At 38.9% G+C, this 27452-nt stretch overlaps 1 protein-coding gene across 1 annotated transcript in view; it reads left to right on the forward strand.

The window, feature by feature from the left end:
- Positions 1 to 27452, forward strand: part of kcnh4b (potassium voltage-gated channel, subfamily H (eag-related), member 4b) — a 36849-nt gene that overhangs the window by 2783 nt on the left and 6614 nt on the right. The window contains exons 2-11 of the mRNA XM_067489078.1: positions 7130 to 7363; positions 9544 to 9675; positions 10197 to 10330; positions 19040 to 19280; positions 20439 to 20596; positions 20950 to 21151; positions 22007 to 22201; positions 22989 to 23188; positions 23452 to 23701; positions 23810 to 24069. Coding sequence (XP_067345179.1) covers positions 7130 to 7363; positions 9544 to 9675; positions 10197 to 10330; positions 19040 to 19280; positions 20439 to 20596; positions 20950 to 21151; positions 22007 to 22201; positions 22989 to 23188; positions 23452 to 23701; positions 23810 to 24069 — 2006 coding nt within the window. The remainder of the gene's footprint in view (positions 1 to 7129; positions 7364 to 9543; positions 9676 to 10196; positions 10331 to 19039; positions 19281 to 20438; positions 20597 to 20949; positions 21152 to 22006; positions 22202 to 22988; positions 23189 to 23451; positions 23702 to 23809; positions 24070 to 27452) is intronic.

Consider the following 27452-nt stretch of genomic DNA (forward strand, 5'->3'; position numbering starts at 1 on the left):
GAGGGAAACTGTTTCTTTGTGCTCACCTTTACTCTGAGTTTCAGGTATCTACATTGAAACGTCTGGATCTTTACACACTTAATTTAATCTGTTTTTTTTTCATACTGAGATTTCTTTAGATGCATTACATGAATTTCAAGCGTAACATTTAAAGTGTTACCAGCCAGCCAGGCAGTTTGACAAGTAAGGTGCTTGTCCTCTGTAGCTTTTGTTGAGCCTTTTTTCTTCAGTTAATATAATAGTTAATAACAGTTCATATAATAAAACTATTTAAAACAAATGTAAATCATAATTTCTTGTTAGAAGCTTATATATATTTTTTCATTTAACCTGGTGGGGTGGCATTCGAACACACAGCCTTCTGCATCCCAACCAAATGCTCTGCCACTGAGCCACCAGGCCCCCCTCACATTTTAGCCACAATAGAAGTCTGTATTATGTTCTCAGAAACAAAAGCACACAAAAACTACATGTAAATATGCATATTTTATGCAGTATTAGAATAGTTACAAAGTTTTCCTGTCATTTAGTTTTGCTTGTATAATTGTATAAAATGCAACAGACTGATCACACAGTTGTCCAAAAGTTTTATCTCATGTGTCACTTCAACATAGCCACTGTTTGCAAGTGTAATTTGAATCAATTCAATTTAATTATGTAAACATCATTTATCACATTTACATGTTCTCTTAATGGGAGTAGCATCTTTCATTATTAGAAACTGAAGCTTACTGCAGGGTTCAAAAATCAATATAGATTTGACAAAAAGTCCTAATCAAGTAATATTTACTGTAAATGTTTGCAATCATTCAACTTCTTCATGGACATTTTTTATTTTTTTTTTTACACCAAATCTTAATCAATATGTCACCTAATTAATAACAAACCACACAGTATGTTTGCAGCCTGTCACATATCAGCACTAATATAGATGCTTCTCACTGTCAGTGTGAGTAAAATTCTATAGATCAGCAAAACAAAAGAAAGCAACACTGCTGAGTGAGCAGCTCAACAGTCCCACATTGTCTAAAAGTTTTATCGCATCTGTCTTTCAAACACATCCCTTCTGTCACAACGAGTGAAATTGACATAATTCACACAATTTCTTAATCCTCATTCCAGTATTTTATTCCATTTATTGTGCTGCACTTCACCTTTGTGCAATGCTGTTTCTACAGCAATCTACTTTAAAACGTACCAAGTCACTCTCCAAGTTATTATCTATTGTGACATATCAAATTCCAACATTTTCACTGTAATATTTCAATTTGTGGCTCTGAGTTGCAAACAAATCTCAACCTTAGGAACCTTAAGAATAACGTATACTCTAGGGCATAAACGTGAAAGCACTTTTAAGTTCTCAGAATGACTCAGAATGAAAAATGTAGTATATAAAGCCCCCCCCCACCCCCATTGAAAGGGCAAGGCCAATTCAATTGTGTTTGATTTACTCTAAAGGCATTTGGATTTAAGATCAAAGGATGCATATCAGACAAACGTTCAGAAATTCAGCTTATTTTTATGCCATTTACACCTTGATACATTAAACAGTATAGAGCATCGCACCAAACCAAGTGTTAAAATAAAACCGTGGTATTAACTTTCTTCACCTTAATAGTAACAAGACTGAGGTTCTTATTCTGGCACCAAATCCTCCCTGTCAGAGTCTGAGACTTCCTCCCTTCCCATTGACTCCTTCCCCCCAGATTAGGAACTTGGGTGTTCTCTTTGATAGCACCTTATCTTTTGTACCCAATGTCAATGGAACCACAAAGACATGTTACTTCCATCTTCGTAACATTACTTAGCTTTGTCCTGCTTTTACGCTGCATAACACTTCTCTCCTTATCCACTTTCCTGTCTTGACTACTGTAATGATCTATTATCTGATATTTCACACAAGCTTCTCCATCAACTGGTTCAGAAGTCTGCTGCTGGTTATAAAACCCAGACTCCTGCCATACAACATGTCACCCTCACTCTACAACTGCTTCATTTGCTTCGCATCAAATATATTTACTTTTAAAGCCCTTAATATCCTTGCATACACCCCTTCCCGTACACTTCGTTCTTCTTTCCACATCCACCGCACGTTCAACTAGTAGTTTGTTCTTATGCTCTGTTCATACTTTGTTATTGATTGTTGCTTCTCTGTACAGTGACCTTGAGGGACTTGAAAGGCACTTTTAAACTAAATATATTAATTTTATTATCTTGTCCATCAACCATTCAAAAGTATTGGAACTGACGTTTAAAGTAAGTTCGGCCCGTGCAGCACAAACCATGGCAGTACCTCCACCGTGCTTCACAGATGAGCTTGTATTGTTAAGAGCATGAACAGATCCTTTCTTCCTTCTTCCTTCCTTGGTCTCAGCAGTGCATAAAGCTTTAAACTTTTATGGTTCTTCTCTGTACCTTTTTCGCAAATTCCAATCTGGGGTTCTGATTCCTTCTGCTGATGTGTCTGTTGTTTAACATATCTAGATGTAATCGACATCAAATGAAATATAAAAAGTGTGACTCTTAGTTTCTTATTCATCTTTTAATTTTAAATTCCACATATCTTCACTGTACAACAAAGACAAAATAATTAGCCTTGCTGTTCCAGTACTTTTGGAGGGGACTGTAGCATACCAAAACTAGAAACAAAATGTCAGAACAAGTTAAGTCCATAACCTTTGGTGCAGCAGTATTTGGCTGATGGCAAAGTCAGCATTCCTTTCCCCCAAACAAACTGTGTGCATGTGAGTGTGGATTCAGGGCTTTGTATTTGTTCTGTGTTTATATGTACAGTATATTGCATTAATATCAAATGTGTTTATTTGTGAAACTCTCAGAGGTCAAAGGTTTGGGCCAAGTTATAGCAACTCTTCAGCTGTATTTTGCCCCAGGACACATCAACACTGCAGATGTTTGTTGTCACACAGGCTAAAACCCCGGTTCTTTCAGTCTCCCATGTGCTCACCACTATTCTCTTTGTGTGTGTCTGTGTCTGTGTTTGTGCATACATGTCTGTCCTCTAAATCCTTTCCCACCTCCCCCAGCACCTTTACATGTGACATTTTAACACTGACAGCGGTGATCTCCCCGTGGAGCTGTGTAACCACATGGCAGCTGCAGGCAGAGATAAGAACAGGATTTATTTTCACCCTAAACGCTTTTCTGTTAAAAGGTGGCCAAAGACCCTGAGGGGAGGCAGAGAGGAGTGTCAGATGGAACCTTGTGGAGCTCATTCTTACACAGCCGATGAACTGGGTCTTAATAGGCAGCTGCAAAGGCCAGAACTCTGCAGACAGAAGACGGTGAATAGCCGAAGCTCCTGTGTTCACTGTTTGAAGTTTCCAGTAAATATTCTTACAAGTTTGCTTTAGGCTTTGATTTAACATTGTCTTAACTTGTCCCAAAGATCATTTGGTCATGGGTGGCTTCATTTCCAGCTACTCCTAAATATAAGTTTTGGAGTAAAACACTGAAATCTACTTCAGATGTGCAGGTCTGCACCTTCCTTGCCAGCTCGGCTTCAATCGTTGTGTGAATGTAGGTGTGTGTGGGTGTGAGGTTTTGTAAAGCACTTTGCACAGTTCTTGCTACATAACTGCTGTCATTTTACCATTTACAACAATCCGATCACAACAACACAGACAGTTTTGTCGAGCTATTTTAAATTATTCATTTTACTTGACCCAAAGGTCCTGATAAAATGACCTTATGAATCATTTATATGAAAATATTAAGTGTTTGATGATATTCGCTGACTCCTCTTGTGCCTTTTTACCAGTGACCTTTTCCCCTCCATGTCCACTTCTGTTTATGATCTCACCCATCTGCTCCAGTAAGTAATTACATGCTGCTGAATGGTAATTAGCTACTGGGGCCAAGCATCATGGGCCTCATTTGTCTGTTATACACTGAGGAACCTGTGCAGCATTGATGGGATGCAGGCTGCTTTTGTTAGCAGTAGCATGTAGCGCCATCGTGCCAGATTATAGTTGTAGTGAGTCAGCACAGATGTGTAATTAAGGAAGCTGGAGCAGCAGAGCGGCCACTCGAAGCAATATCCCTGAGAGGATTACAGGCTAAGAATTGAGGCATTGTCACAATCTCTCACTCTCTCTTTCACTCACACAAACTGTCTTACACACACACACACACACACACACACACACACACACACACACACACACACACACACACACACACACACACACACACACACACACACACACACACACACACAGTTTATCAAGAGGGGTTGATGTGGATGCTGGATTGCCTGTTTACAATTAACCGCAGGAGAAATAAGTGCAAATGTAGAAGCTGAACTGAATGAAATAAAATCCTTGAGTGCTGATTTTTCAATGCTAGTAAAGACTTTCTTCCACAAATAAAACTGTCATTGACATTTTAGAAAATACACTTATTTGCTTTTTTTCCCACAAGGGATAGATGGTCTTGACAGATAACAGACATTGAATGGGTGTGATAAGATCCAAATCGGGTGAAGAATATGAAGCTGACAAACGTGTTACAAAGTAGGTAGATGGGGAGGTGCTGGTACGTGTATTATAACGGCTAATTCTTGGTTTCTGTGTTAGCATTTTAGCATCATTTCATACTGGTGACTAAAATATAATCCACTGTATGAAGCAGCACAGTTTGCATCAACCTGCAGCATAAGTTTTTTTTGTTTGTGATTCATCAGTTTTAATACATCCTAAGTAAGTGATTTATGACTGCACCTGGCCGTGACCTATTTGAAGCTCCAATCTAGGTGTGCTGAGTAGAGATGTACCTATTTTTAGGTAAACATTACATAAACCAGAGATAAATGTGGTTGTTCTCCAACACTTGCTGGCTCACTGAGTTGGGGTGTCAGGAATTTATAGAACATAAAAAAAGAGGGCATGTTTTTTTTTTGTTTCCCACATCCAGAGCACAGAGATGTGACTTTATTGGCAAAAAAGAAAAAGAAAACCCTAACAAAAACCTGCAGTTATCAGGCTCTGTAGCCTCAGAAAAACTTCAGTTTCTCCATGTGGAAATCTGGGGAACAGAAATAGTAGCAGGGCTTACTGTAGCATAGGCATAAAACCTCTGCTGCTTGTTGATGGATCTGACTAATGCCTGTCTTCCTCTATAATTCCACAGTGACAGTTTAGTTGTTGCTCACTGCACACCCAGGAAAGGTTGTCACCACTCAGAGAAGACATCCCCTATGTATTGCTTTCTGTACAGGCTGGCCAATTAAAGTGCTGAATTGTGCAAAAAGTGCAGCCGCTGCTTAATACTCCTCCTTCTTACTCTCTGTGGACTCTCTGTGTGCACTGCCTCTCTGCTTGGTGCTCAAAAAATACGGACTCTGATATCTGTTCTTAAGGAGCAAAAAGAAGTTAACTACTGTTGGGTGACACTTGATACTTCAATACTGACTGAGTGAAAACAATGTATTGCATTTGTCACAATAACCAGTAACTGTCCAACTACAAGACGATGAATGACCTAGAGTAAGTATTGGGATTGATTGTGCATAAAACTAGCAAGAACTGATGGAAACATGTAGTTTCTTTCACTACGTCAGAATCCAAGCATCAAAATCCACTTTGTCACAGCCGCAAAGTCAATGGGCACAGTGAAGGAATTTTTAACCAATTTAACATGGGACTATAATAAACTTAAAAAGTCTAAAATGTCTCTTTTATGGGATGGAATATATAACTAAGTACTGTAAGAGGTCCCTAATGCATTCCAAACTACAAAACCTAAAAAGGTTTTAGTGAGAGCTCTTGGTTCAGCTACAGTATCTGGTTAAATATATTTTGAGCATATATTTTGAGCTGCGGACTGGTTATTTTGCCTGAAGGGCTCAGTATCTACTATGCTTTGTTCCATTTATCAAAACTGAAAAATAACAACGGAAAGAAAGTGGAGGGCCTTCAGTTAGTTTATTTGTCTTTATCTTGCCTTACCACCACCAGTTAGTGTGCTGCTGTGTTTTCTATTTTGAAATGTTAAACAGAAGAACTGAACAGACACTGTTTTCTGATGTGTTGTTTTTCAAAATCCCTTCCACTCTGGCAGACAGAAAAGAAAAAGAGCCAAATTGCTTTTCTAGAAGGCAGACTGCATGAAGCTAGAACCTCCTTTAGTTTCCGTAAGGTCATACATTTTTAGCAACCAATGGAAAATGTGACATCAGTCTACTGTATATTTTATTATTAATTACCAGAATTAATAACTTTAGGTGTGCAAAACAAACGTACAGTATGTGAGTGCTGCACCCTGAATTTACTGATCTCAGAATAAAAGGCCGTTGCGTCAGACGTGATGCTACAGGCCGGCTGCTGGAGAACTGTCCTTGGTTCTGAAAACAAGAAACAATGGGGAGGCAGAGAGAAACTGTTTTGTGTAAAGTGTAGTGCACTGTCCACATCCAACAGTGTGATCCAAATGATTTCAAATCATGCACTAATATTCATGTTAATATTCATCCACTTTTATTTGACACTTGGACATTTGGAGGTGATCTTCATCATGTCATTAAGGCTTTTCCCAACAGCTTTATACAAAAATAATATATTGTCATTACAAAATAACAATGTGATGAACAGTAGAAGGACTATATCAGGTTGTTGACAATGTGCTGACATTAGAATCAATCCATAATGGTACTGGAACTTTTTTTCTAGAAACCTATTATCATAAAATCCGATTATGTCATTACTGCTACTTGCTATGTGCCTGTCAGTTTTTAAAATCAAGGGTCAAGGGTTTACATTCTCCAATCCAGTAAGCTTTTTTTTATATTGCTACTGTATCTGCAATTCTCTAAACTGTCTTTAGCAGTACCACACACATCTGAAAACTAAACTCAATTTAAAAACGAGCAGCATATCACCTTTAAATGACCTTGATTATCCACCTGGCCTTGAATTTGGTGGACTTTGATTGTAATGCTTGGGAAATACTATGTACTAAACTTTAACATGAGGCAAGCCACTGCTCCTTATTTGCTACTTATGAAAAAACTCAAAAATGTCTGAAATTCTGGCTCCTTATATTGGAACTCCACAAATAGCACACTGCTTTACATCTTCTAACACCTCTTTCCCTTATTATGTCGCCCTGGCAGACAGTAATTTCCTGTTGGGTAATGCCCAGGGCCACCGCGGCTACCCCATTGTCTACTGCTCAGATGGCTTTTGTGAACTCACGGGCTTCACAAGAACTGAGGTGATGCAGAAGAACTGCACCTGCCATTTCCTGTATGGAGCAGACACCAGCGAGCATGTGGCCCAGCAGATGGAGAAGGCTCTGGAGGGCAGAGAGGAATATCAGGCCGAGGTCCATTTCTACAAGAAGAATGGTGGGTTCATAGCACAAAAAAAGAATATGCAGAGTATTTTATAAATGACGTATATTACATCAGCATGTACACTTTTATAAATTCACAATTCAAGGTTATGGAGCAAAATAACAGCCCTGTCATCTTCTGTTAATTTGCTAAAACCTGCTCTTATTAACTACATTCTGTTCTGGTTTGTTCAAGTTGTGATCATCTGTTCAGTTTTTCAAGCGATATTTAAGTAGTGAGATTTTGTTTTGTTTTTAAGCTTATGAAGCACATTAATTTTAGAGGACAGATAAACATTTTGGTTGGAAAATGTTAAATACAAAAATTCACCAGTGCAATACATGTTCTTTTGTAGAGCCAGTGCTTATTATTAGTTTACTGGCATTTATGTGCATGTACTACCCAAACTGGAACCAGTCAGTTCATCTAAGTGATTAATTGAACAGAAGTGCAAAAGGTGCTACAAGGACTAAAAGTGTAGTGGAATAACAACCTTCAACTCAATTTCTAATGCGCATTACCAAAGCTAATTCTACGTCCTGCTTAATGCAGGAAAAGTACTGTCTGTGTGTGAATTGAACTTATTCTTTCTGACAAAGTCTTAGGCTCAAAATACAGTAAGATGTCATGCGTAAAGAAGAGAACATGTGACAGTGTTTAAGCTTCTCTGATTGTCACACAGGATTATGTGCCTTCAGAAAAGATCAAAACCTGCAGCAACCTCCAAATGTGTGAACCAGTTATTACTGCGAAGAATTGCAAAACCTGCACTGGATTTTCAACCAAGTTATTTCTTCAAATCATTTTGTATTTTAAAGGCCAGTTAGTGCTGTAAGTAACAGTAAGGAAATGTCACTACAACTAGCGAGGAGAAGAACAATTATCTCTCATAGACCAACCAAAAATATTAGTTTAATGTGGCTGCAGACATACTGTACTGAGAGAGAAGCAATTCTTCTTTAATCAAATATATTTCACAACAGAGTTGAACACTAAAAGGATTCAGTGGACACACACACAGTTCTCTTAAATGTGTGGCTGCTGCTTGTGCTCAAAACACATATGAACAGCTTCTCTCATGTTGTATTTCCACCCAGAGCCTTGTGCTAAAACACCACCATATACACTGTGTTTTTCCTCTTTATCTGTGTCTCTCACACACACGCGCGCGCACGCTCACTGGGGACACTATTGGAAATGTGAAACATCTTTTTGGTGGCAGAGCACAGTTTCTGCTGAGTTGTTAATGAGTGTGCTGGGTTACAGCGAAGTGTTGGATCTGTGGTGCTCTCTGCCTACCTTACTTGTTATAACTAACCCCCAGACTTGCTCTTTCTTTTTGTACACAATCGTCCAGAACATGACACACATCTTATTTGGGTTGTATTTTTAGAAAATGTGTGCCATACTTGACTAGTATCCATGGTGAGACATGGTGAGAGCTGACATAACATGAAAAACCACAGGCCGTGGCATAAAAAAAGGGGCCATTAAATGAAATACTTTTACAGGGATGTAACTGTAGTAGGTATAACTACAGTGTACCTGTAATAAGACTGATCAACCCATGCTGTGTGCTTTCCTTACCAGGGTTTTATATGTTATTATCATGAGATTAGTGAACAGGCCACCTTGATCAGAACCTCTGTGTAAAGCTGTTTTAACCATTTCTTTCAGTCAACGAAATTATTATAAAGACGGACAAAGTGATTATAAGGAAACACAAGCAACCTAAGAGAGATGCAAAACAGCCACAAAAAGGTGCACAATGAGTCCAAATATGCATAATTATTACAAAGCTATGAAGTCTGACTTCAAAAAAGATGGAATAGGACTGCAAACAATACAAAATCACAGGCAAAGATGCAAAATGATCACAGAAATATGGAAAAGTACCACAAAGAGAGGCAACATGACTAGAAAGAGATGCAAAAGGATGGCAAAGATATGAAACCTGATATAAAGAGATGGAAAAAAGATTTTAAAAAATGGAAAACAACCTCAAAGAGGTGGAAAATTACCACAAGGAGACGTAAAATGACTACATAAAAGACAAATAAACCACAAAGAGATGCAAAATCACTACCAAAAAAATCCATTATCCAAAAATGTGTCTTCTTATACCAAATATTTTAGAGACAAAAACATTTTAAAAATCCTGCATTAAATGAAACTTTCTGATTTTGTTCCAGGTACAGCTTTCTGGTGTCTGTTAGACATTGTGCCCATCAAGAATGAGAAGGGTGAAATGGTTCTCTTCCTATTCTCATTTAAGGACATCACCGACACCTATGGAAAAGGCCACTACAACAGCATGAAGGAGGGTAGGCTACTGTCCTTGTTCACAAAAACACCTCTTATTTGCTTACTTTGAGCATGATTTATGAGTGGCCCCTCCTCTGCCCCCCAGCTTTTATTTTCTCTGTGCACTCTTTTTCATCATTGTCACATTCTGCCCGGCAGTTGTGTTTGGCCTGGCATTCGTTCACTGAACACAGTGTTTTCCAATAGGGAGTTTGATTTGGGAAGAGGTGTGTCCTCAAATGGAACCTGGACATAGTCTGCTGCAAATATCGAGCACTTTATCATGGGCAAAAAAAGACTGTCTTGTGTTATAATGGAGTGAATGAAACTCAAATACAAATGAGTGGTTGTGTTTCTATGTCCTGCTTGTGTGACTATAACAGGTAAATTGTTTAGCATGTAATGCTGACTGAGTTATGCCACTGCATTAGATGACAGTTTCCTCCCGCAGGTGTTGTTTGTCTCCAGCTCCCACCAAATTTCTTATGACACAACCTTGTGATCTAATTGACATCAACTAAACTGAGTGACTGTGTGACAGTTTCAGAGGACAAAAGACACAGGAGGAAGAGCAGCTCTCACTTCAGCGAGGCTAGAAAGCGGGGTCGCACCATGTTGTACCAGCTGACCAGCCAGTTCTCCCGGGGAGGCAAAGGAGAGGTCAACCTTGGCGATGTGAGTAGTTTTGTAACAAGCGTTTTGCTGATTGGTTGTGATGGTGTTTTAATGCTTGCCAAGACATACTGTCTAAGAAAACAAACAGTGGGGAGTTACTTAGACATGTGGCGCCCTCATTCTTGAGCTTAAATTATTAACGTTAATATCTAAAAGATGAGTGTTTAGGAAAACAATATGAAGGAAGTCTTGACCCAGATTCTGAGAGTGTGGCTTATCTCACTGGAAAATTCATCAAATGGTTTCACTATTTTAAGTCTCCCAAATGATTTTAATCTCACTTCTGTTGCATTTTTGGATTTTTTTGGATGCAACCTGGGGTGGCTTTAAATGAACAAATAGCAAAATCCATGTCTGTGGTTGTTGCTCATACCACTATTTTGAGGATATAGCTCATCATGTCATTAGCATATTCCCTCATGACCTTTATTGGCAGGTGGACATAGATGATAGATAGTGAGAGAGAGATGTATCTATTGTTATATGGTCTATGTTTTTATGTGTTTTTGTTTCCTAAAGAGGTGGTGACTTGAATTAATTCTGCAGAACAAAGGTTTTAAAATAAAGAGCAGAACAAAGTCGTGCTACACTTTAAGCATTGTTATTCATCTGAATGATCTCCTGTTTTGCTCTCAGATACAAACGAGAGCGGTTTTTCACCATTTTGGGGCAGTGCTGCTCCCTTCACTCCAGAGGCTCAGTTACCAACTGGTTCTGTCCTTCACAATGTGACGTTTCATCCCAGTAGCCAGAAAGCAATACAGAATGTTTCATGGGTGAATTCAATTTTACAAAAAAGATGCCAACCTGTGAGACTTGTGAGTCTCACAACTGATTCATGCAGTTGTGTGTTTTGGGAGCATTTCATGTATCTACAAAGTGCCTGAAACTAAAGTAGTTGTTAATTTTAGCACTAAAATTGTAAAGTCCAAAAAATGTCACCATTAAATAGCACTCTTTTATTAAAGTACCTCTACCTCTTTAATGGCTTGCTCTTTATCTGACTCTGAATTTTAGGTTCCCATACCTCCCCTGTGTGCTGCTACACCTTGTGCAATAACATGTATGCAATAACATAAATTTGTTATAATTTTCCATTCAAGGTCCAACATCTGTCACCAGTGTTAAACAGACACAATGCAATTCACATAGGAATGAGATTCAACACAACAAAGACATTCTACACACAACAAACTGCTTGTGTGTGTGTGTGTATATATCTTGGTGCAGTTCAGTATTATACGTATAAGTGAGAAATAATTGTTGTGTGCCAATATGGCTTATACATACAGTATGTTTATATGTGTACAGTATGTTTGTATCTGTATAGACATCAAGTATTTATCAAAGTTTTTCATTTCATAGAACTTTCTCTGTATAATCATAAAGCACAACATCATTATTTAATTCGAGTAAGGCTAACAAAAAATATGATATAGATAAAAAATATAAAGTGTACACTTTTTAGTTATAAAATACTAAATGTATGGAGTTTATTGAAAGCAAGGCTCTACTGTTGCTTTTAGACCTGATCTGCAGGTGCCTTCGTTGGTATCAGTGTGCTACATCTTACCCCGTCTGCCAAACCTCCTGCTGCACCGCTTCACAATCCCACCTAGTTACAGATGGCAGCATTCAGTGGTGCTCTGCATTCAAGCATCGTACACACACAAAACATACGCACACACACATTGGGACAGAATTTAAATGAAGGCCTGTCCTCTGAGGAGAATGAACGAAAACATATGGTAAAGCATCAACACAAATAGATGCACAGTATTTATCAACCATATTTCATGTTATGCCACTCTCAGCATGAGGCTATTTTGACAAGAACACATTCTTTCTGAACACTTAAACACATCTCCCAAAAGAGATGTCTAGGAATATAACATTCAACAGTCTGAGGTAATATGCTCAGCGCCTCTCTGGTTTGCTATCTTCTTCACAAACTCCTGTAGATGCAATGACAGCTTCAATTTTAATGTGTTTAACTCCCGTTGAGATTAGAAGCTTCTTTTCTGAGGTAAACTGCCCCAAGTGCATAGACACAGCATATGTCTCACGATTTGATATCAAATCTGTTGGAAAGAAAGCATATAGTTCAACTATAAACACAAATTTCTTGCAGCAGCACATTTACAGATCAAACCTATGAGCTACCAGTTACAACAGTTGTTACCAACCTAAGGGTCTGTCCACTGCAGAAGGTCACCCGATAAATATGAGGATTGTGAGATGATTCATGGGAGAGGAAAGAACACATAACAAAACATTCTGTTGCAAACAATAATTCTGTTTTTATGTTTAACCTTTTATCTATTTTTTTCCCTTTGTGAAATACTATTTATTTAAATGAAACCATCTCAGAATTTCAGAGGAGCAACTCATAACAAGAAGCATGATGAGGGTCCCAACTAGACAGAGCTTTATTGTTGAAAGGGGCCATAAACCACTGGGTTATAACATAAATCAAATGGTTTCCTGCAAACATTTGTTTGTTTTTCTGGGTCGTTGACAGATCATTGGGCTGTGTCTTGTGTTCCTATCTGCGACTTTGGAAAGTCGTGCAGACCTGTGACTAATATTAAATACACAATGCAGTTTGCATGGGAAAGGGATTCAAAGCAATAATGACATGCAACACACTTGAGATAAAACGGTAAAAGGTGTTTGCTTGTTTATGTGCATGAGCTTTTCCCCACATCTTGCCCTCTGTATTGTGTCGTCATTTTGTATTTATATCTCTTTATCATTTCAGTGACTATTAATTCGAAACAAATAGTTTTATGGTAATATGGTTATACAGACACCTGTCAGATCTCCTAATAGCGCCATTAGCTGGGTGTTTTTATGAGACACAGTTTTACAGAATTGTTTTATCATGCACTCGACACAATAGCCTGTAGTACATGTCATTTCAAAAAATGACCTCTTTATAACCATGAAACACGATTATATCATGAATTCTGAGTGAAGTTATTCCTGCTACATACCTTACACTTTATAAAAAGTGGAAATAAGGTACAGGTGTCCATAAACTCATTCTGGTCCTTAGCTGTTTTATTTGGGCAGTAGTTGTTTATTTACCTGCAGACTGCATTTATTCATGGTTTGATTTATTTTTTGTTAACTTCCACCACTAAATTGCAATATTACCTCAAATCAATACAGACAAGGGTCTGAACAGACCTTGCATTATAAATTAGTCTTAGCCCTTGTCTTCAAGTCAAAAGTAGCAGCACAAAACAGGCTAAGAGCTTAGGGAGGTGCTTTACAATTATTGTGTGGGAATGGGCCCAGGTAGTGTGGGTCAGTGGAGGCTCATTGTTTATTTTTGTCCAGGATCCCGAAGTGGTTTAACTGACTTCAGCACACCATGCTGTGCAAGCACATTTTCTTTATATACTTGTCACGTAAAAGTTTCCAAAGCCAGGTCTATGTCGTTAGGCAAAAACCACTTGATTTGATCACAAATACACACATTAACTGAATAGACACCAAGCCTTCTGTGTTGATGTCATATCCTCAGTCAGATAAATGTAGTGCACTAAAAAGTGTAATATTTTCTTCTTAAATTTAGTGAAATAAAAGTACATGTGTGTATTTTAAAAACAACACAAAGAATAACACAGATTTTTTTCATCAACATAACATGTAATGCAGTCAGCTAGTATAAATTTTCCTTCGTCAGAAATAAAAGTTATTTGTTAATAAATATATAAAGTGGAATGTAAACTTCTGCACAACTGTAGATTTCATTATTTAGCTGGAACTTTTATATATACTCCTTTTTTATACGGATATTTCCGAATTAAGAGGTCTACACGTAATCTCACTGAAAAAAGTTCAAAAAACAAAAACAGAATGTTATTTTAAAATTAAAGTTGACTTTAACATGAACAAGAATCAACACATTTGGAAATGTCTGAGGAACGTTTGCTGATATTAAAATGAGAAAATTTGATGGGCAAACTGCGCAGGTCATTAACATCATAAGCGCTAGCTGTTAACTTTCGCTTCTTAACTAAACTAAGCTGAAAATAATTTCAGTAAGATAAAGCCTGTTTCTGTCTCTACAGTAACCCTGTGCTTTTAGCTTTAACCACTGTTTTTTTTTTCCAACACATTTTCTCTTACTTGCCATCTGTCACTCTAACCTCATCTCATTTTGGCTTCATCCCTCTGGATCCTGCTGTCTCCCCTGGCCATGTCTGTTTGTCACTTTGCAGACCCCATTTTCTTCTACTTTTAAATGATCTCTCCCACCAGTGCAAATCCAATACTGGAACAATTTAAAGTACTTAATTTTTAATACGTAGAATTTTAAAGTAGCTTTCTTGTACTTAACTTGAGTAATGCTATGTCCATGTTAATGCAAGGTTTTAATACTTACAAAATAAATTACAAAATAAATTAACATCAAAACAGTGAACTCCTGTTCTTTATAATCCACTGACCAAAGCACACAAAATAATATTCAAATACAAGTACAAGTACTTGCCTAAAAACACCTCCATTAGAAGCAGAAGTAGCACTTGTAGATAAACAAGTTGAATTAGTAAGTTCATGCTGTAAGGGCTAAAGAACAAGCATCCAATCATTTTCAACACTACTGAATTTAATGCTATAAGATGAACAAAAACCTAAATGTAGGTTAAAACTCCTGCAGATTTGCTCGGCAAACTTTCACATCTAATAATTAGGTTAATCAGCAGAGTTGCCACTTTTGGTTTATATGTGGGGCAGATAAAGACGGTGGATGTCAAATCTATAATCTATTTAGAATCTGACAATATGAAGGAGGTAAGATTAGCTTTATCTCAATAAGGTATAACATGAGCTGTAATCACAAAGATGCATCAGTAACAACAAGAAACTGATCGATAATATAATACAAACTAACCATATTTCTGCACAAAGAATTCTTTACATATCAAATTTCATATTTTAGGTATTTTTTGCTGATAATACTTCTAAGATTTTTAGTGCATCATTTTTTTCTTGTAGTGTTCTTTTTTGTATTTCTACTCTTACTTAAGTACAGTAAAGGATCAAAATACTTCTCCCACCATTGTCCTACTCCCACTCTGACTATAACCGTATTTTTCATTCTGTTTCTCTTTGTCTCTCACCCCCTCTATCTTTCTTTCACTTTGTCTCTCTGTTAGTTTCTGACTGTTAGCTAACAATGTGGTTCTCTGCCTCCACACCACTGCCAGCCATATATACTCTGACTTTATCTCTATTAGTAACCCATAAACGGGAGGAGCTGTACTTTTGCTGGAAAAGACAGGCACAGGGGTATACAATGCATCCAGAAAGTATTCACAGCACTCCACAGCACCCCATAAAGACTTTTTATGATGCTAAAATATTTTTGGGCAGTTTCTCCAATTCTCCTTTGCAGTACCTCTCAAGCTACATCAGGTTGGATGGGGAGTGTCGGTGCACAGCCATTTTTAGATCTCTACAGAGATGTTCAATCAGGTTCAAGTCTGGACCCTGGCAGGGCCACTCAAGGACATTCACAGAATTGTCCTGTAGCCACTCATTTGTTATCTTGGTTGTCCTGTTGAAAGATGAACCGTCGCCCCAGTCTGAGGTCCAGAGCGCTCTGAAAAAAGTTTTTCATCAAGGATGTGTCCGTACATTGCTGCATTCATCTTTCCCTCAATCCTGACGGAAAAACATCCCCACAGCATGATGCTGCCACCACTATGCTTTACTGTAGGGATGGTATTGTCCAGGTGGTGATTGGTGCCTGGTTTCCTCCAGACATGAAACTTGGCATTCAGGCCAAAGAGTTCAATCTTTGTTTCATCAGACCAAAGAATTTCGTTCCTTATGGTCTGAGAGTCCTTCAGGTGAGCTGTCATGTGTCTTTTACTGAGGAGTGGTTTCCGTCTGGCCACTGTACCATACAGACCTGATTGGTGGAGTGCTGCAGAGATTGTTGTTCTTCTGGAAGTTTCTCCTCTCTCCATAGAGAAACGCTGAAGCTCTTTTAGAGTGACCATCGGATTCTTGGTCACCACCCGCTCTAGGAAGGGCCGTGGTGGTTCCAAACTTCTTCCTTTTATGGATGATGGAGGCCACTTTGCTCATTGGGACCTTCAATGCTGCAGAATATTTTGTGCACTCTTCCCCAGATCTGTGCCTCTATATAATCCTGACTCTGAGGTCTACAGACAATTCCTTGGACTTCATGGCTTGGTTTGTGCTCTGAAATGCACTGTTATCTGTGGGACTTTTATAGAAGTGTATGCATTTCTAAATCATGTCCAATAAACTGAATTTCCCAAAAGTGGAGTCCAGTCAAGTTGTAGAAACATCTGAAGGATGATCAGTGGAAACAGGATGCACCAGAGCTCAATTTTGAGTCTCATGGCAAAGGTGGTAAACACTTATGTACCTGGGATTGTTTTCCTTTTTTATTTTGAATAAATTTGCAAAGATTTCAAACAAACTTCTTTCACATTGTATTTATGGGGTATTGTTTGTAGAATTTTGCAGAAAATAAAGAATTAGATCCATTTGGGAATAAAGCTGTAAAATAGCAACATGTGGAAAAAGTGCTGTGAGTACTTTCTAGATGCATTGTACAGCCCTAATGGATACTTAAATAAGAGTGTGGCTATAAAACATTAACAGTGAATCAGGGGTGAGAAGGGCTTCCTTCACAGTGTATAGCACTATACATTTTAAATGGACCTCAATTTCAGACTGAGTTTGTTACATGTCTCTTAAATAATCTATAGCACTTTTACTTCTCTGAAGGCTCCTTCCCTAAACGCAAGCCTGATTGAGTTTTAGTTTATATCTGTTTTGCCAGTTTTGATGCTGTCAGCCCATGAGTGTATCTGCTACTGTAACTAATCCAAGGCATGCTGACAACTACTGTAGTTGAGACTGGATTTCAAGCTGCTTCATTTCTAATACGCAATTTCACTTTAATACTCTTGTCAATGGCCTATGGAAAGAAAAATTGCGCAATGTAGAGGTGGTTCAAATTGTGATTGGAATACTTCTTTGGCTGCCTGTGAAAAATGGAGCTCATACTTTGTGCTTTTGGCCTGAAATGTCATATCTCACATCTGCAATCACAATGACACTGTAAGAAGGGGGCAATTCGAAGTCAGTTAAAGAGGATGATTAGATTCTCCTCACAGAATCTTGTCGTCATGTTTGTAGCAGCTGTCACATGGTAAGCCATGTGTATCTATTTTCTCATCAAGGACAGTTTAGCAGTGCTAAACCCCAAAGCATGCTGGGCAACGTAGTTGGAATATTACTCTCTCAGTTACAGCATGAGTTAATGAAGGAAGAAGACCAGCTGTAGCTGTGTGAGATGCAGTCACATGTGTTCCCACAGTGCTTGGGGTTTTCTCTGTGATTGACTGACGACACAAGTGGCAAAGTTCACTGTGGTGTAAAACAAAACAAACAGTCCTCGCTTTTCCTGAAGTATCCAGTTGTTAGCGAAAATTCTTTCTTCTGGAACATCTGGACATTATGAAATGACCACGGACTGTAATAAACACAGAAAATGTCTAGTGTCAAATAGCAGTGATCAATACAGTTTTGACACTAGCTTCACTGGGAACAAATTAAATGACACACATTGCACTGTAATTGGAGCAGAGTGGTATCATTCATTAGTATCTGTTCTTTTTGAAGTACAAGACCAGGTGTCCATTCTCCCCTAGTTACTTTAAAAGAGAGCCAATCTATTTCCTCCATCTAAATCTGGCAGAGCCCATACCAAGCATCTCAGGTAAACACTTCATTAACCAGTCTCCTTGTTTCAGGCCTCACCTGTTAGTGAAGTGGCCACATTGTTCGTGGATGGATTACTGCTCATTTATCTCTCTTTTCTGTTTCTCTCTCACCAGTAATATCTTCTCCTCCTGTCTCCTAAACACGGTTAAGGCTATAGTGTTCGAAGTGCATGACCCCATTAGGAGAGCTGCGGTCTCATTATGTGCTGAATGGACTCCCCACCACATCAGTAATGGCAATTCACACTTCCTGCAATTGGATTTTCTCAATAAAATGAAATGAGTAGAATGAATGGAATGAAACTTTGTAAAATCACCAGTGTGCTGTCAGTGTTTTTTCCCCTTATTTCCTTATATGGGACAGCTGCTATAGTCCTATATCACTTGAGAATTGAAGCACTTATGGCATTTGGAGGAATGAGCCATGTATGAAATTATAAGGGATCAGTGTTGATAATACGTTTTCCCCTCACTGACCACAGCATTATACCTTTCCTTTGGAATTGTCACTGCATGGGCATTTAAAAGGTTTATTACTGTCTGTGTTAAGAATAGCCTCCCATTCTGAATCATCAGCAGTCAGAGCACAGAAGAGAGCGTTGACACATACTGTACATTGTCTGCTTCTGCAAATTCTGGGCACTGCTTTGTCCATCTGATTATCATTTATTTTCACAGCACTCAACCCTGTGACCATCTGGTTATCAAGTCATATATTTATGCAGCTTTCAAGTGTCCTTGTGTGTTTTGAATATTTATCAAATTAGCTTGAAAGAACCAGTTATTATTGGACTTTCACTCCTAACAGGAAATACACTCTCTATGTGTCTGTGTGTGTATGACTGTCTATGTGCTCTTACTGTCCCTTTCAAAAATTATTTAAGAATATTTTTGCTACTCTACACTTCATTTACATTTTCTTTTACAGACCACGGCTGAAAAGCCTTTGATGCCAGAGTACAAGGTGACCGCATTGGAGAAGTCGCGTTTCATTCTCCTCCACTATAGTGTGTCCAAAGCCCTGTGGGACTGGCTCATTCTACTCGCCACCTTCTACGTGGCTGTCACCGTACCTTACAGTGTCAGCTTCATGCCGTATGACTATACATTCTCAAATGCACGATTCACTCTCTTCAGCGACATCTTAGTGGAAATGCTCTTTATTATAGGTGAGTGTTGAACTTTTTATTTTGGTAACTTAAAATCAACAGGTTTGATTCGTTATTTCTCTTTTTGAAGCCATGTGACCTATGAAACAAAAACACTGAAAGCCTCATAAAGCATTTAAACAAGTAATTTTATACAAAAACCTTTATTATATATTTGGTACATATTGTATAGGAGGTGTCCACTGGGTTCACCTTGACCTGGTGAGTTTTAGAGCTTATAATTGCTTGCACATGGCTGTGTGCTTTGTAATATTCACCATCAATATCATTCTGTCTTGTCTTAACTTCTCATCGCTTAAATTTGTATTGAGTAATGAACTGTCAAGTATTGGTAACTAGGAAGACAAATAAGGATTTGTTACATCAAACCACATACCCACAAAATCTGCTTGTGGGTACTTGCCACATTATTCTAAAGTCAGAGAATCGCTCTGGAAAACCAGCTGAACTTATTTAATCATATTCCAGCTGTTTCATACATACATTATTTCTATCCTGTAGAGAACAGTTATATCGCATTGAGTTTACTGTTGGGGGCATGTAGTCACCATCTTGTGATCTATGAGGTCTGTTTAGCTGCTACAGTGGTTAGAATGGGTAACCTGTGTGAAGATTGTTTAGCTAATTTTTTTTTTAGTTATTCAAATTTGATGGAGATGGGACAGGGCAAAGAGGGAAAAAAGGGGGGTGGCTCTGCCTGGAAGAAATAAATTGCAATAGCAAGCAACAGTATTTGGAAAAACTAATATCAGTAAGCACATGAACAGTGTCCAGTAGCTCACTCCGTACAAGATCTGTAAATTCACAAGCCTGCAAACTGCCCAAGCAGCGTCATGCTCACAAAGGTAAGGTGACATTTCTTTACTGACCTACTACGCTCAGCTGCACTGACCTATTGTGGCAACACTTTCCAGAAAACCAGATCACAGCTTCAGTTTAAGAAAGGCAGCGGCATCCTCACAAGTTGGCAACTGTGTTCCCCAACAGTTACTAAACCGTGTCACAACTTTGCATTCTCCAAATTCAGCATTTTCAAATATGGGAATGACAAATATATATGATTATATATGAGTAAACCGCTGGCATTTTGTTTCAGTTGATCCTCTAATGACTATAATTCAGGAAATGGAGAAAAAAAGTTGGCCTTTGTATTTGCAGACATTATTCTGAACTTCCGCACCAGCTTTGTGAGCAAGTCAGGCCAGGTGGTGTATGAGGCACGCAGTATTTGCCTTCACTATGCCAGCACCTGGTTTGTTGTGGACCTGGTGGCTATCCTGCCCTTTGACCTGCTGTATGCCTTCAAGATCCCAGTGGTGAGTACGACTTTCATCCATGATCGCTGACATAAGGAGGAAATTGATGATTGATCACAATACATTTCCCCTGATATGTGTTGACTTTGTCTATATTAACACCACTGTTGTTGCTCCTAGCCTGGCCTGGGGGACGAGTAGTCTCTTGGTAGTGATACAAATGGATAAGCAAATTTGTTTTAGCCAAGAAACTCACAGCTTGCCCAAGCTGCTGTATTCAGCAAATATGCAGTGTCGTGTGTTTCCACATATCAATGTGGCAGATTTAAGTTTTGTTTCCGAAACCTGAACAACTTGCTTTTCTCCAACCCCTCTTTCTGTCGGATTCCACTCTCTACTTCTCTCCACCACAGACCTCTTATGTTCACCTGCTTAAGACAATACGCATGCTGCGACTCCTGCGGCTTCTTCAAAAACTGGACCGCTACTCCCAGTACACTGCTATAGTACTGACTCTACTTATGTCTGCATTTGCCCTACTGGCACACTGGATGGCCTGTATCTGGTACATGATTGGGCGCCGTGACATGGAGTCCAAGGAAAACTGGAATATAGGTGAGTCTGATTAAGGCTCTGATTAACGTAAAAGATCATTTTAGGCATTTTATCCAGCAATAGTTGGAACAATAATAATGTATTTTCTGTAAAAGATAATTAAAATAAAAAATGTTTGCTGATCGTCACTTGGCTAAAAAAAAATATATTTCGGTACTAAAATCTTTTCATAGTTTAAGCTCAGTGCTGAGTAAGTAATGTAAGTTATTTCCCTGCTTAAGGCAATAATTTCTATCAGTGACTAATTATACTATAGAATGGATTTTGCCAGTGCAGTGAGTTGACATTTGTTTTGTCTTCACTCGGCTATAAATAGTAATGGCTCACCTATGGGGATGTCTCTCAGTGGTGAGATAGTGGTGATCACCATACTCTGGGCCTCTAATGAGGACTGGGAAACCAGACCAAAAGCTGATATAAGAGAACATTGGTATCATGCATCCTAACAATGTCTTGCTTGTATCATTGTTTGAAATAGTAGCTACATGGAGACTGACAGGCTTTTCTGCTCTATAAATTACCTGAATAATATCTCAGCATGTGTCTCAGTTTTTGCATCACCAACACATTGACACGCATTCTTTGACATACTGTAGGTTACAGAAACATTTGTGTCAAATGTAGTGCAACATGTTTCTGTTTATGAGTATATGTGCAATTGTGTATACTGGGGATTTTAGGTCATATTTCTAAATAACATCTGACAATCTCTTTTTCCAGCTATTGTAGTACAAGCCTGTTGCTAGCTCTGAGATGACAGAAGACACACAGGCATAATGATAACATTGTTCTTACCGTGTCATGTCTTGTCATTTGGACATTATTGTTGTCTCATGCTCTGCCTCCTCTTTGAAGGGTGGCTCCATGAGCTGGGCAAACGTCTGGACAAACCTTTCATCAACAGCACGGTAGGCGGCCCGACACTGCACAGCTCCTACATTGCTGCCCTCTACTTTACCCTCACCAGCCTGACCAGTGTGGGCTTTGGCAATGTCTGTGCCAACACTGATGCTGAGAAGATCTTCTCCATCTGCACCATGCTCATTGGCGGTACGTCTGACACCAGAGTACATTCTCCCTCTGGCATCTTGGCAGAATTGTGACTCTGTTTGGCACAACACTGCAAGATATTCAGAAGGAAGTGGGTTGAATAGTTTGGCCGCCCTTTAAGACGCAGCTCGTTGCCATCTTTATACAAAAGTAAACTGATTGTTTTAGCTGAGGTGGCAGTTGTAGCTACAACAAGCAAAAAGATAATGACTATTTGATTATTTAAAGAGGCCATATCGTGCTTTTTGGTCTTTTTACAGGTAATATCACTAATATGATGTATGATTATGTGTAATAAGCAAGGCCAAATTTCTACAACACAAGCTGAATATATGTAGGAGTAATTGCTTAAAAATCAAATCTTGTGTCTATGTCTGTGCTACTATGGTAACAGCGGGATTGTGGTTCATCATTGACACATTAGCACTTAAAGCAGCAGGAACCAAAACCGCTCAGCCAAAGGACGGCTGCTACAGAAGGCAGCTGTGGTGTATGATCCTCACAGAAGTCGCACAAGTCACACACAAGCTTTAACTTATTGCGTCCCCAGTGTGACTCAATAAGCAAATGAATGTTAACAAATACAGATGACTGGTGAGAGATATGAAATTATATTGTATTGTGACATTCCCATATACACCCATGAAAACTGTATTAAGCGAAAAGAGACAGCCTTCACAATAAAATTGGAGATTGTATTACTTTAACCTAGGAATACAATTGTTTAGCTTTTATATCGTCATTTATACCATTCTTTAATGCTATTTTGTTTCCGTCCCTCACACAGCGCTGATGCACGGATTGGTTTTTGGCAATGTGACAGCCATCATTCAGCGAATGTACTCACGCCGTTCTTTGTACCACACACGTATGAAGGACCTGAAGGAATTCACCCGTGTCCACTGTCTGCCCCAGCAGCTCAAACAACGCATGCTCGAGTACTACCAGACCACTTGGTCTGTCAACAATGGTATAGATGCCAATGAGGTAGGAGTCCCTTTCCTGGTAGTTTTCATACATTGCATATTTAAAGTAGATAATGCTGTCTGCACTCTGTTTTGTTAAACTGAGCAATAAAATTTGTTCTACAATCCATTCACAACCTTTTGTTGCTGTAAGTGTTTATGATCTTTCACAGCACCTGAGCACCATTAACTGACATCCTATTGAGATTCAAAAGAGGGTAACACAGTCCATTCCCTAATTACCAATCAGTGTCACACTTCATTACATCTGTCACACATCCCCAGCTCCTGCATGACTTCCCTGATGAGTTGCGGGCTGACATCGCCATGCATCTACATAAGGACATCCTCCAACTGCCAGTCTTTAATGGAGCCAGTCGCGGGTGCCTGCGCTCTCTTTCACTCAGTATAAAAACCTCTTTCTGTGTCCCTGGAGAATACCTTATTCGTCAGGGTGATGCACTGCAGGCCAACTATTTCGTCTGCTCTGGCTCTCTAGAGGTGCTGAAAGACAACATGGTGCTGGCCCTATTAGGTTTGTGTTGTCATCAAGTTATTCTTTTTTTTTTTTTGCCTCATCTTTAAGGTGTTTATGTAATATTAAATGGAGCAACAAAGTGAATATTCATAATTTGGATTTTAGGAAAAGGGGACCTGATTGGTTCTGACCTGCCTGTAACAGACCAGGTAATCAAGACCAATGCTGATGTGAAGGCCCTGACCTACTGTGACCTGCAGTATATCAGGCTACGTGGCCTGAGAGAGGTGCTGGAACTCTACCCTGAGTATGGCAGTGTGTACGCCTCTGACATCAACAACAACCTCACGTACAATCTGCGTGAGGGCAGTCAGACTGAGGACAACAACCCTACCTACAACTGGCGTGTGAGCAGCCAGGATGAGGTGCAAAATACACACTGACACACAGAAAATAGGTCTTCTTTAAAAGTATTATCAGACATCCTTTTCAGTTTCTATTTAAACTGTTTATTTGTAAAGTCACACTAAAACTTTAATTGAGAAAGCTAAAACACAGCCTGGCGTTATCCACATTTTATTATACTGTCAATTATTACATAAGTGTAAGAGGGGGTGATGATTTACATTGCATTCTGGTCTACTGAGGCTGCTGATGTTGTAGAAAATGAAATGAGCTTTTTTTCTCTCTCGTACAATACACTTTATCTGTGTTAGTGGTTATTAAACTTTAAATTGAAATCTCACCATTTTCTCTTGCATTGTCTGACAGTAGAACAGAGAATACAACAATGCAAACAACACATTTTTGCCCCCTAAGGTGCCTTTTTCACTCTCCTTGACACTTGTTCTGCCACAATGACCAAAGGGCTGGTGATGTGCAGTTGATTGTCATAGCAATTACCACGCGTGGGTGCCATTGTCATGCAGCCGTATCGCTTCCCTATTATCACCCCAAAGCACAGCAGGATCGTGTTACGCCCAGACCCTGACCTCCTATGAGTACTGCGTGTTACCTCCTAACAATTATTTAAGAAAGCATTTTGTAAGGCAAGAAAAATTACTGAATAGATTATTATGTTTTCTGACACTGTCAGATAATCTGTGTAAAACATGCATCTCGAAACTCAAAAACTGAATAATAATTGCAAAAACAATGCACCAAAGTTTAACAGCTGTTGTGCGTGGCATTTTGGTGAACCGTTTGATCAAAACAAATTAATGCCAAGATGCTTGTGATGTGTGACTGACAAAACTGACAATGCTCTCTCAGGAGTTTCTCATTTCCATCTTTATTGTCACTTTCAAACATTTATACTTGTTCTAACAATTCCTCTTGGTTCCCACAGGCCTTTTTCCAGTGTTTGAAAGTTTCATTGCTCATTAGTATATTTATTTTGTTTGTGTTGTTTTTATCATTTAGCTTGTAATAAGAAGGACAGGACATCTGTGCTAGCCCTGTTAATCTGCAGATGTCTTTTTGACACGCAGGGTGTGGAGAAACAGCTTCAGAGAGCTTCAGAAACACAGTAGTTATGGTAGGAGGTAGGAGAAGAATTTACTAGTGAGATGTCTCTTTGGGGTAGAATTGCAATATACTAGCAGCCTTTATTGCTGATTCAAGCAGGCTTCTCAGGGGCATGGTCGATCGCAAGTTGTAGTTCTCTGCTTCTCTCACGCCATCTGCTCTACCTGGTTGAGATGCTGGGTCCCACAGACTGCTCGTAGACACACAAACCCAACCATGTACAGTACTACTGATATCATCCATATTCTCACTGTGGGTGGTTTGAGGTGGGAATGGGAGGTCCTTATATGCTGACTGTACAGCAATTAACTGGTGTTAGTGAAATACTGCCAAGGAAACAGCTTGCAGGAACGCCTTTTACAGTATAAGGTATCTGAAAGGGAGTACTTTGTCTCGTCTAAAAGGGAAAATCCCAGACCGCCAGATGGAAAATTATGTTTTTCAGCTCAGTGATTTAATTTAAAGTTTTATTTCACTGGTGTCAAAATATTTCAGTAGGTTTTAGCAGAGAAGGTAGAAAATAGTTCTTCTACTCAGCAAACTACCGACATAAACAGAGGCAAAAAGCTTTTACCAGCTTTTAAGTTCAGTTGTATGTTTGCCTATGTCCAAGTTCTACAATATGTTTCGATTGTATGATCACTTTACATACTGTATCTATTTCAAGCATAAGTATATGTTAAATAATGTGGGGTTTTTTTTATTACCTACTTTCTACATGTCACTAAAAGTTGCCAATATTTATAAAGCAGCTATAATGAATATTTACTAAAACAATGCATGAATGCAATGTGGAAAATAAGGCAATTAACCTCCAGGTTAATAACTTTACTGTCTTCTCTCTCAAAGCATACTTTTCCACCATAGTAGGCAGCAGTTACTGTGTAGAAATTAAAAGTATTCAATATCAAGTACCTGTCAGCATCATATGACAACCACATACAGTTAGTGAATAGCTAATTTACATAATGGACCATTTATCGGCTAAAACGCTTGACATTTCTACAAGGACTTGTTAAAGACCAACAACAGAGCCAGAACAGCCTAATTATTGGACTAGTGGGCCACAACTTTAAGGAATTAAGACAATTAAGAAAATGGTTATTCTGTGCTGAGAGTGTATCATACCATATAAACTGAAAAGGTGAGAGTAGTAAGGTCAGGTTGAAACTTTGGTGTGGACTTGGTTAAACAGCTAAGGACTCGCCATAATTTTTAAGAGAGGTGAGTTTTGTGAAAGAAGTAGTGACTGTTGTGTCCTGGGACGAGTGGGAAGTACACTACTCAACCAAGTGGCCAACACTGAAGCAGAATTTGGTGGACTATGACGACCCAGTCACCACAGGGAGAGCTAAATCTTCAGCAGCCATGGAGAATGAAGAACAAACTGGCTGTAAGGTGTTATGGTGATATTTCTGTCTTTGGAGGCTCAAATGAAAACAGTTGAGAAAGGCAGTCACTGGTGGGAGTGCAAAACAATCATGTTTTTTTGGCAGTTATAGATGAGATGAGTGCAGTTCTTCTGTCAAAGATTCAGGAGTGTGCTGAAGAGGTCATAAGAGGGGGAAAGAAAGGTGACCATAGCCTCAGATGACATCAATGGTTGTGCCTGATTTAACCCCCTACTCACTCATTCCCTGCCCGCTATATAATGTACACTAAGTGGTTCACTCAAAAGAGAGCAGTCAGTTGACAATTCAGATACTTCTTGTTGTCATGTTGCATCATCACTGACAACTGTTTGAGCCACACAAACGCAATTTCAAGCAGTGTACAGTGGATAGAACTACACAATCAACATTCCGACACTACTACAAAATGGCAAACACACTATATAGTATTAAAGTATTTCTGATTCTGATGTAGTGAGTAGGAGATGATTTTGGACACAGTGTCATTTCATGCACATCCTTTAAGTACAATAGATTGGTAAAAGTGTACAATTGATCAGACAAATTGGCTGAATATCCAGGGTCCTAGCCTCTATGTTTCAAAATAGCTCTACACAGCAACACACATCACATTACTTACTTAAGTCTACATTCACTCCTAACATCAGTCCTTTTTCTATTATTAAGTATTGACATCCACATGGAAACACAAGACAACTGATTTTGATGTTCACTTAACATCACATCATTGGCACTATTGTTTCCCACTGCTCAGTTAATCATTTCAGGGTTCTAGGCTTAATTATCCTCATGAGCAGAATTTCTCCAGTCTGCCTCTCACATAGCACCCCCATCTGATGACAGCAAAGCACCCAAACTAGAGTTCTGTA

This window comes from Channa argus, chromosome 20 (genome assembly GCF_033026475.1).
Source record: "Channa argus isolate prfri chromosome 20, Channa argus male v1.0, whole genome shotgun sequence".
Lineage (NCBI taxonomy): Eukaryota > Metazoa > Chordata > Actinopteri > Anabantiformes > Channidae > Channa > Channa argus.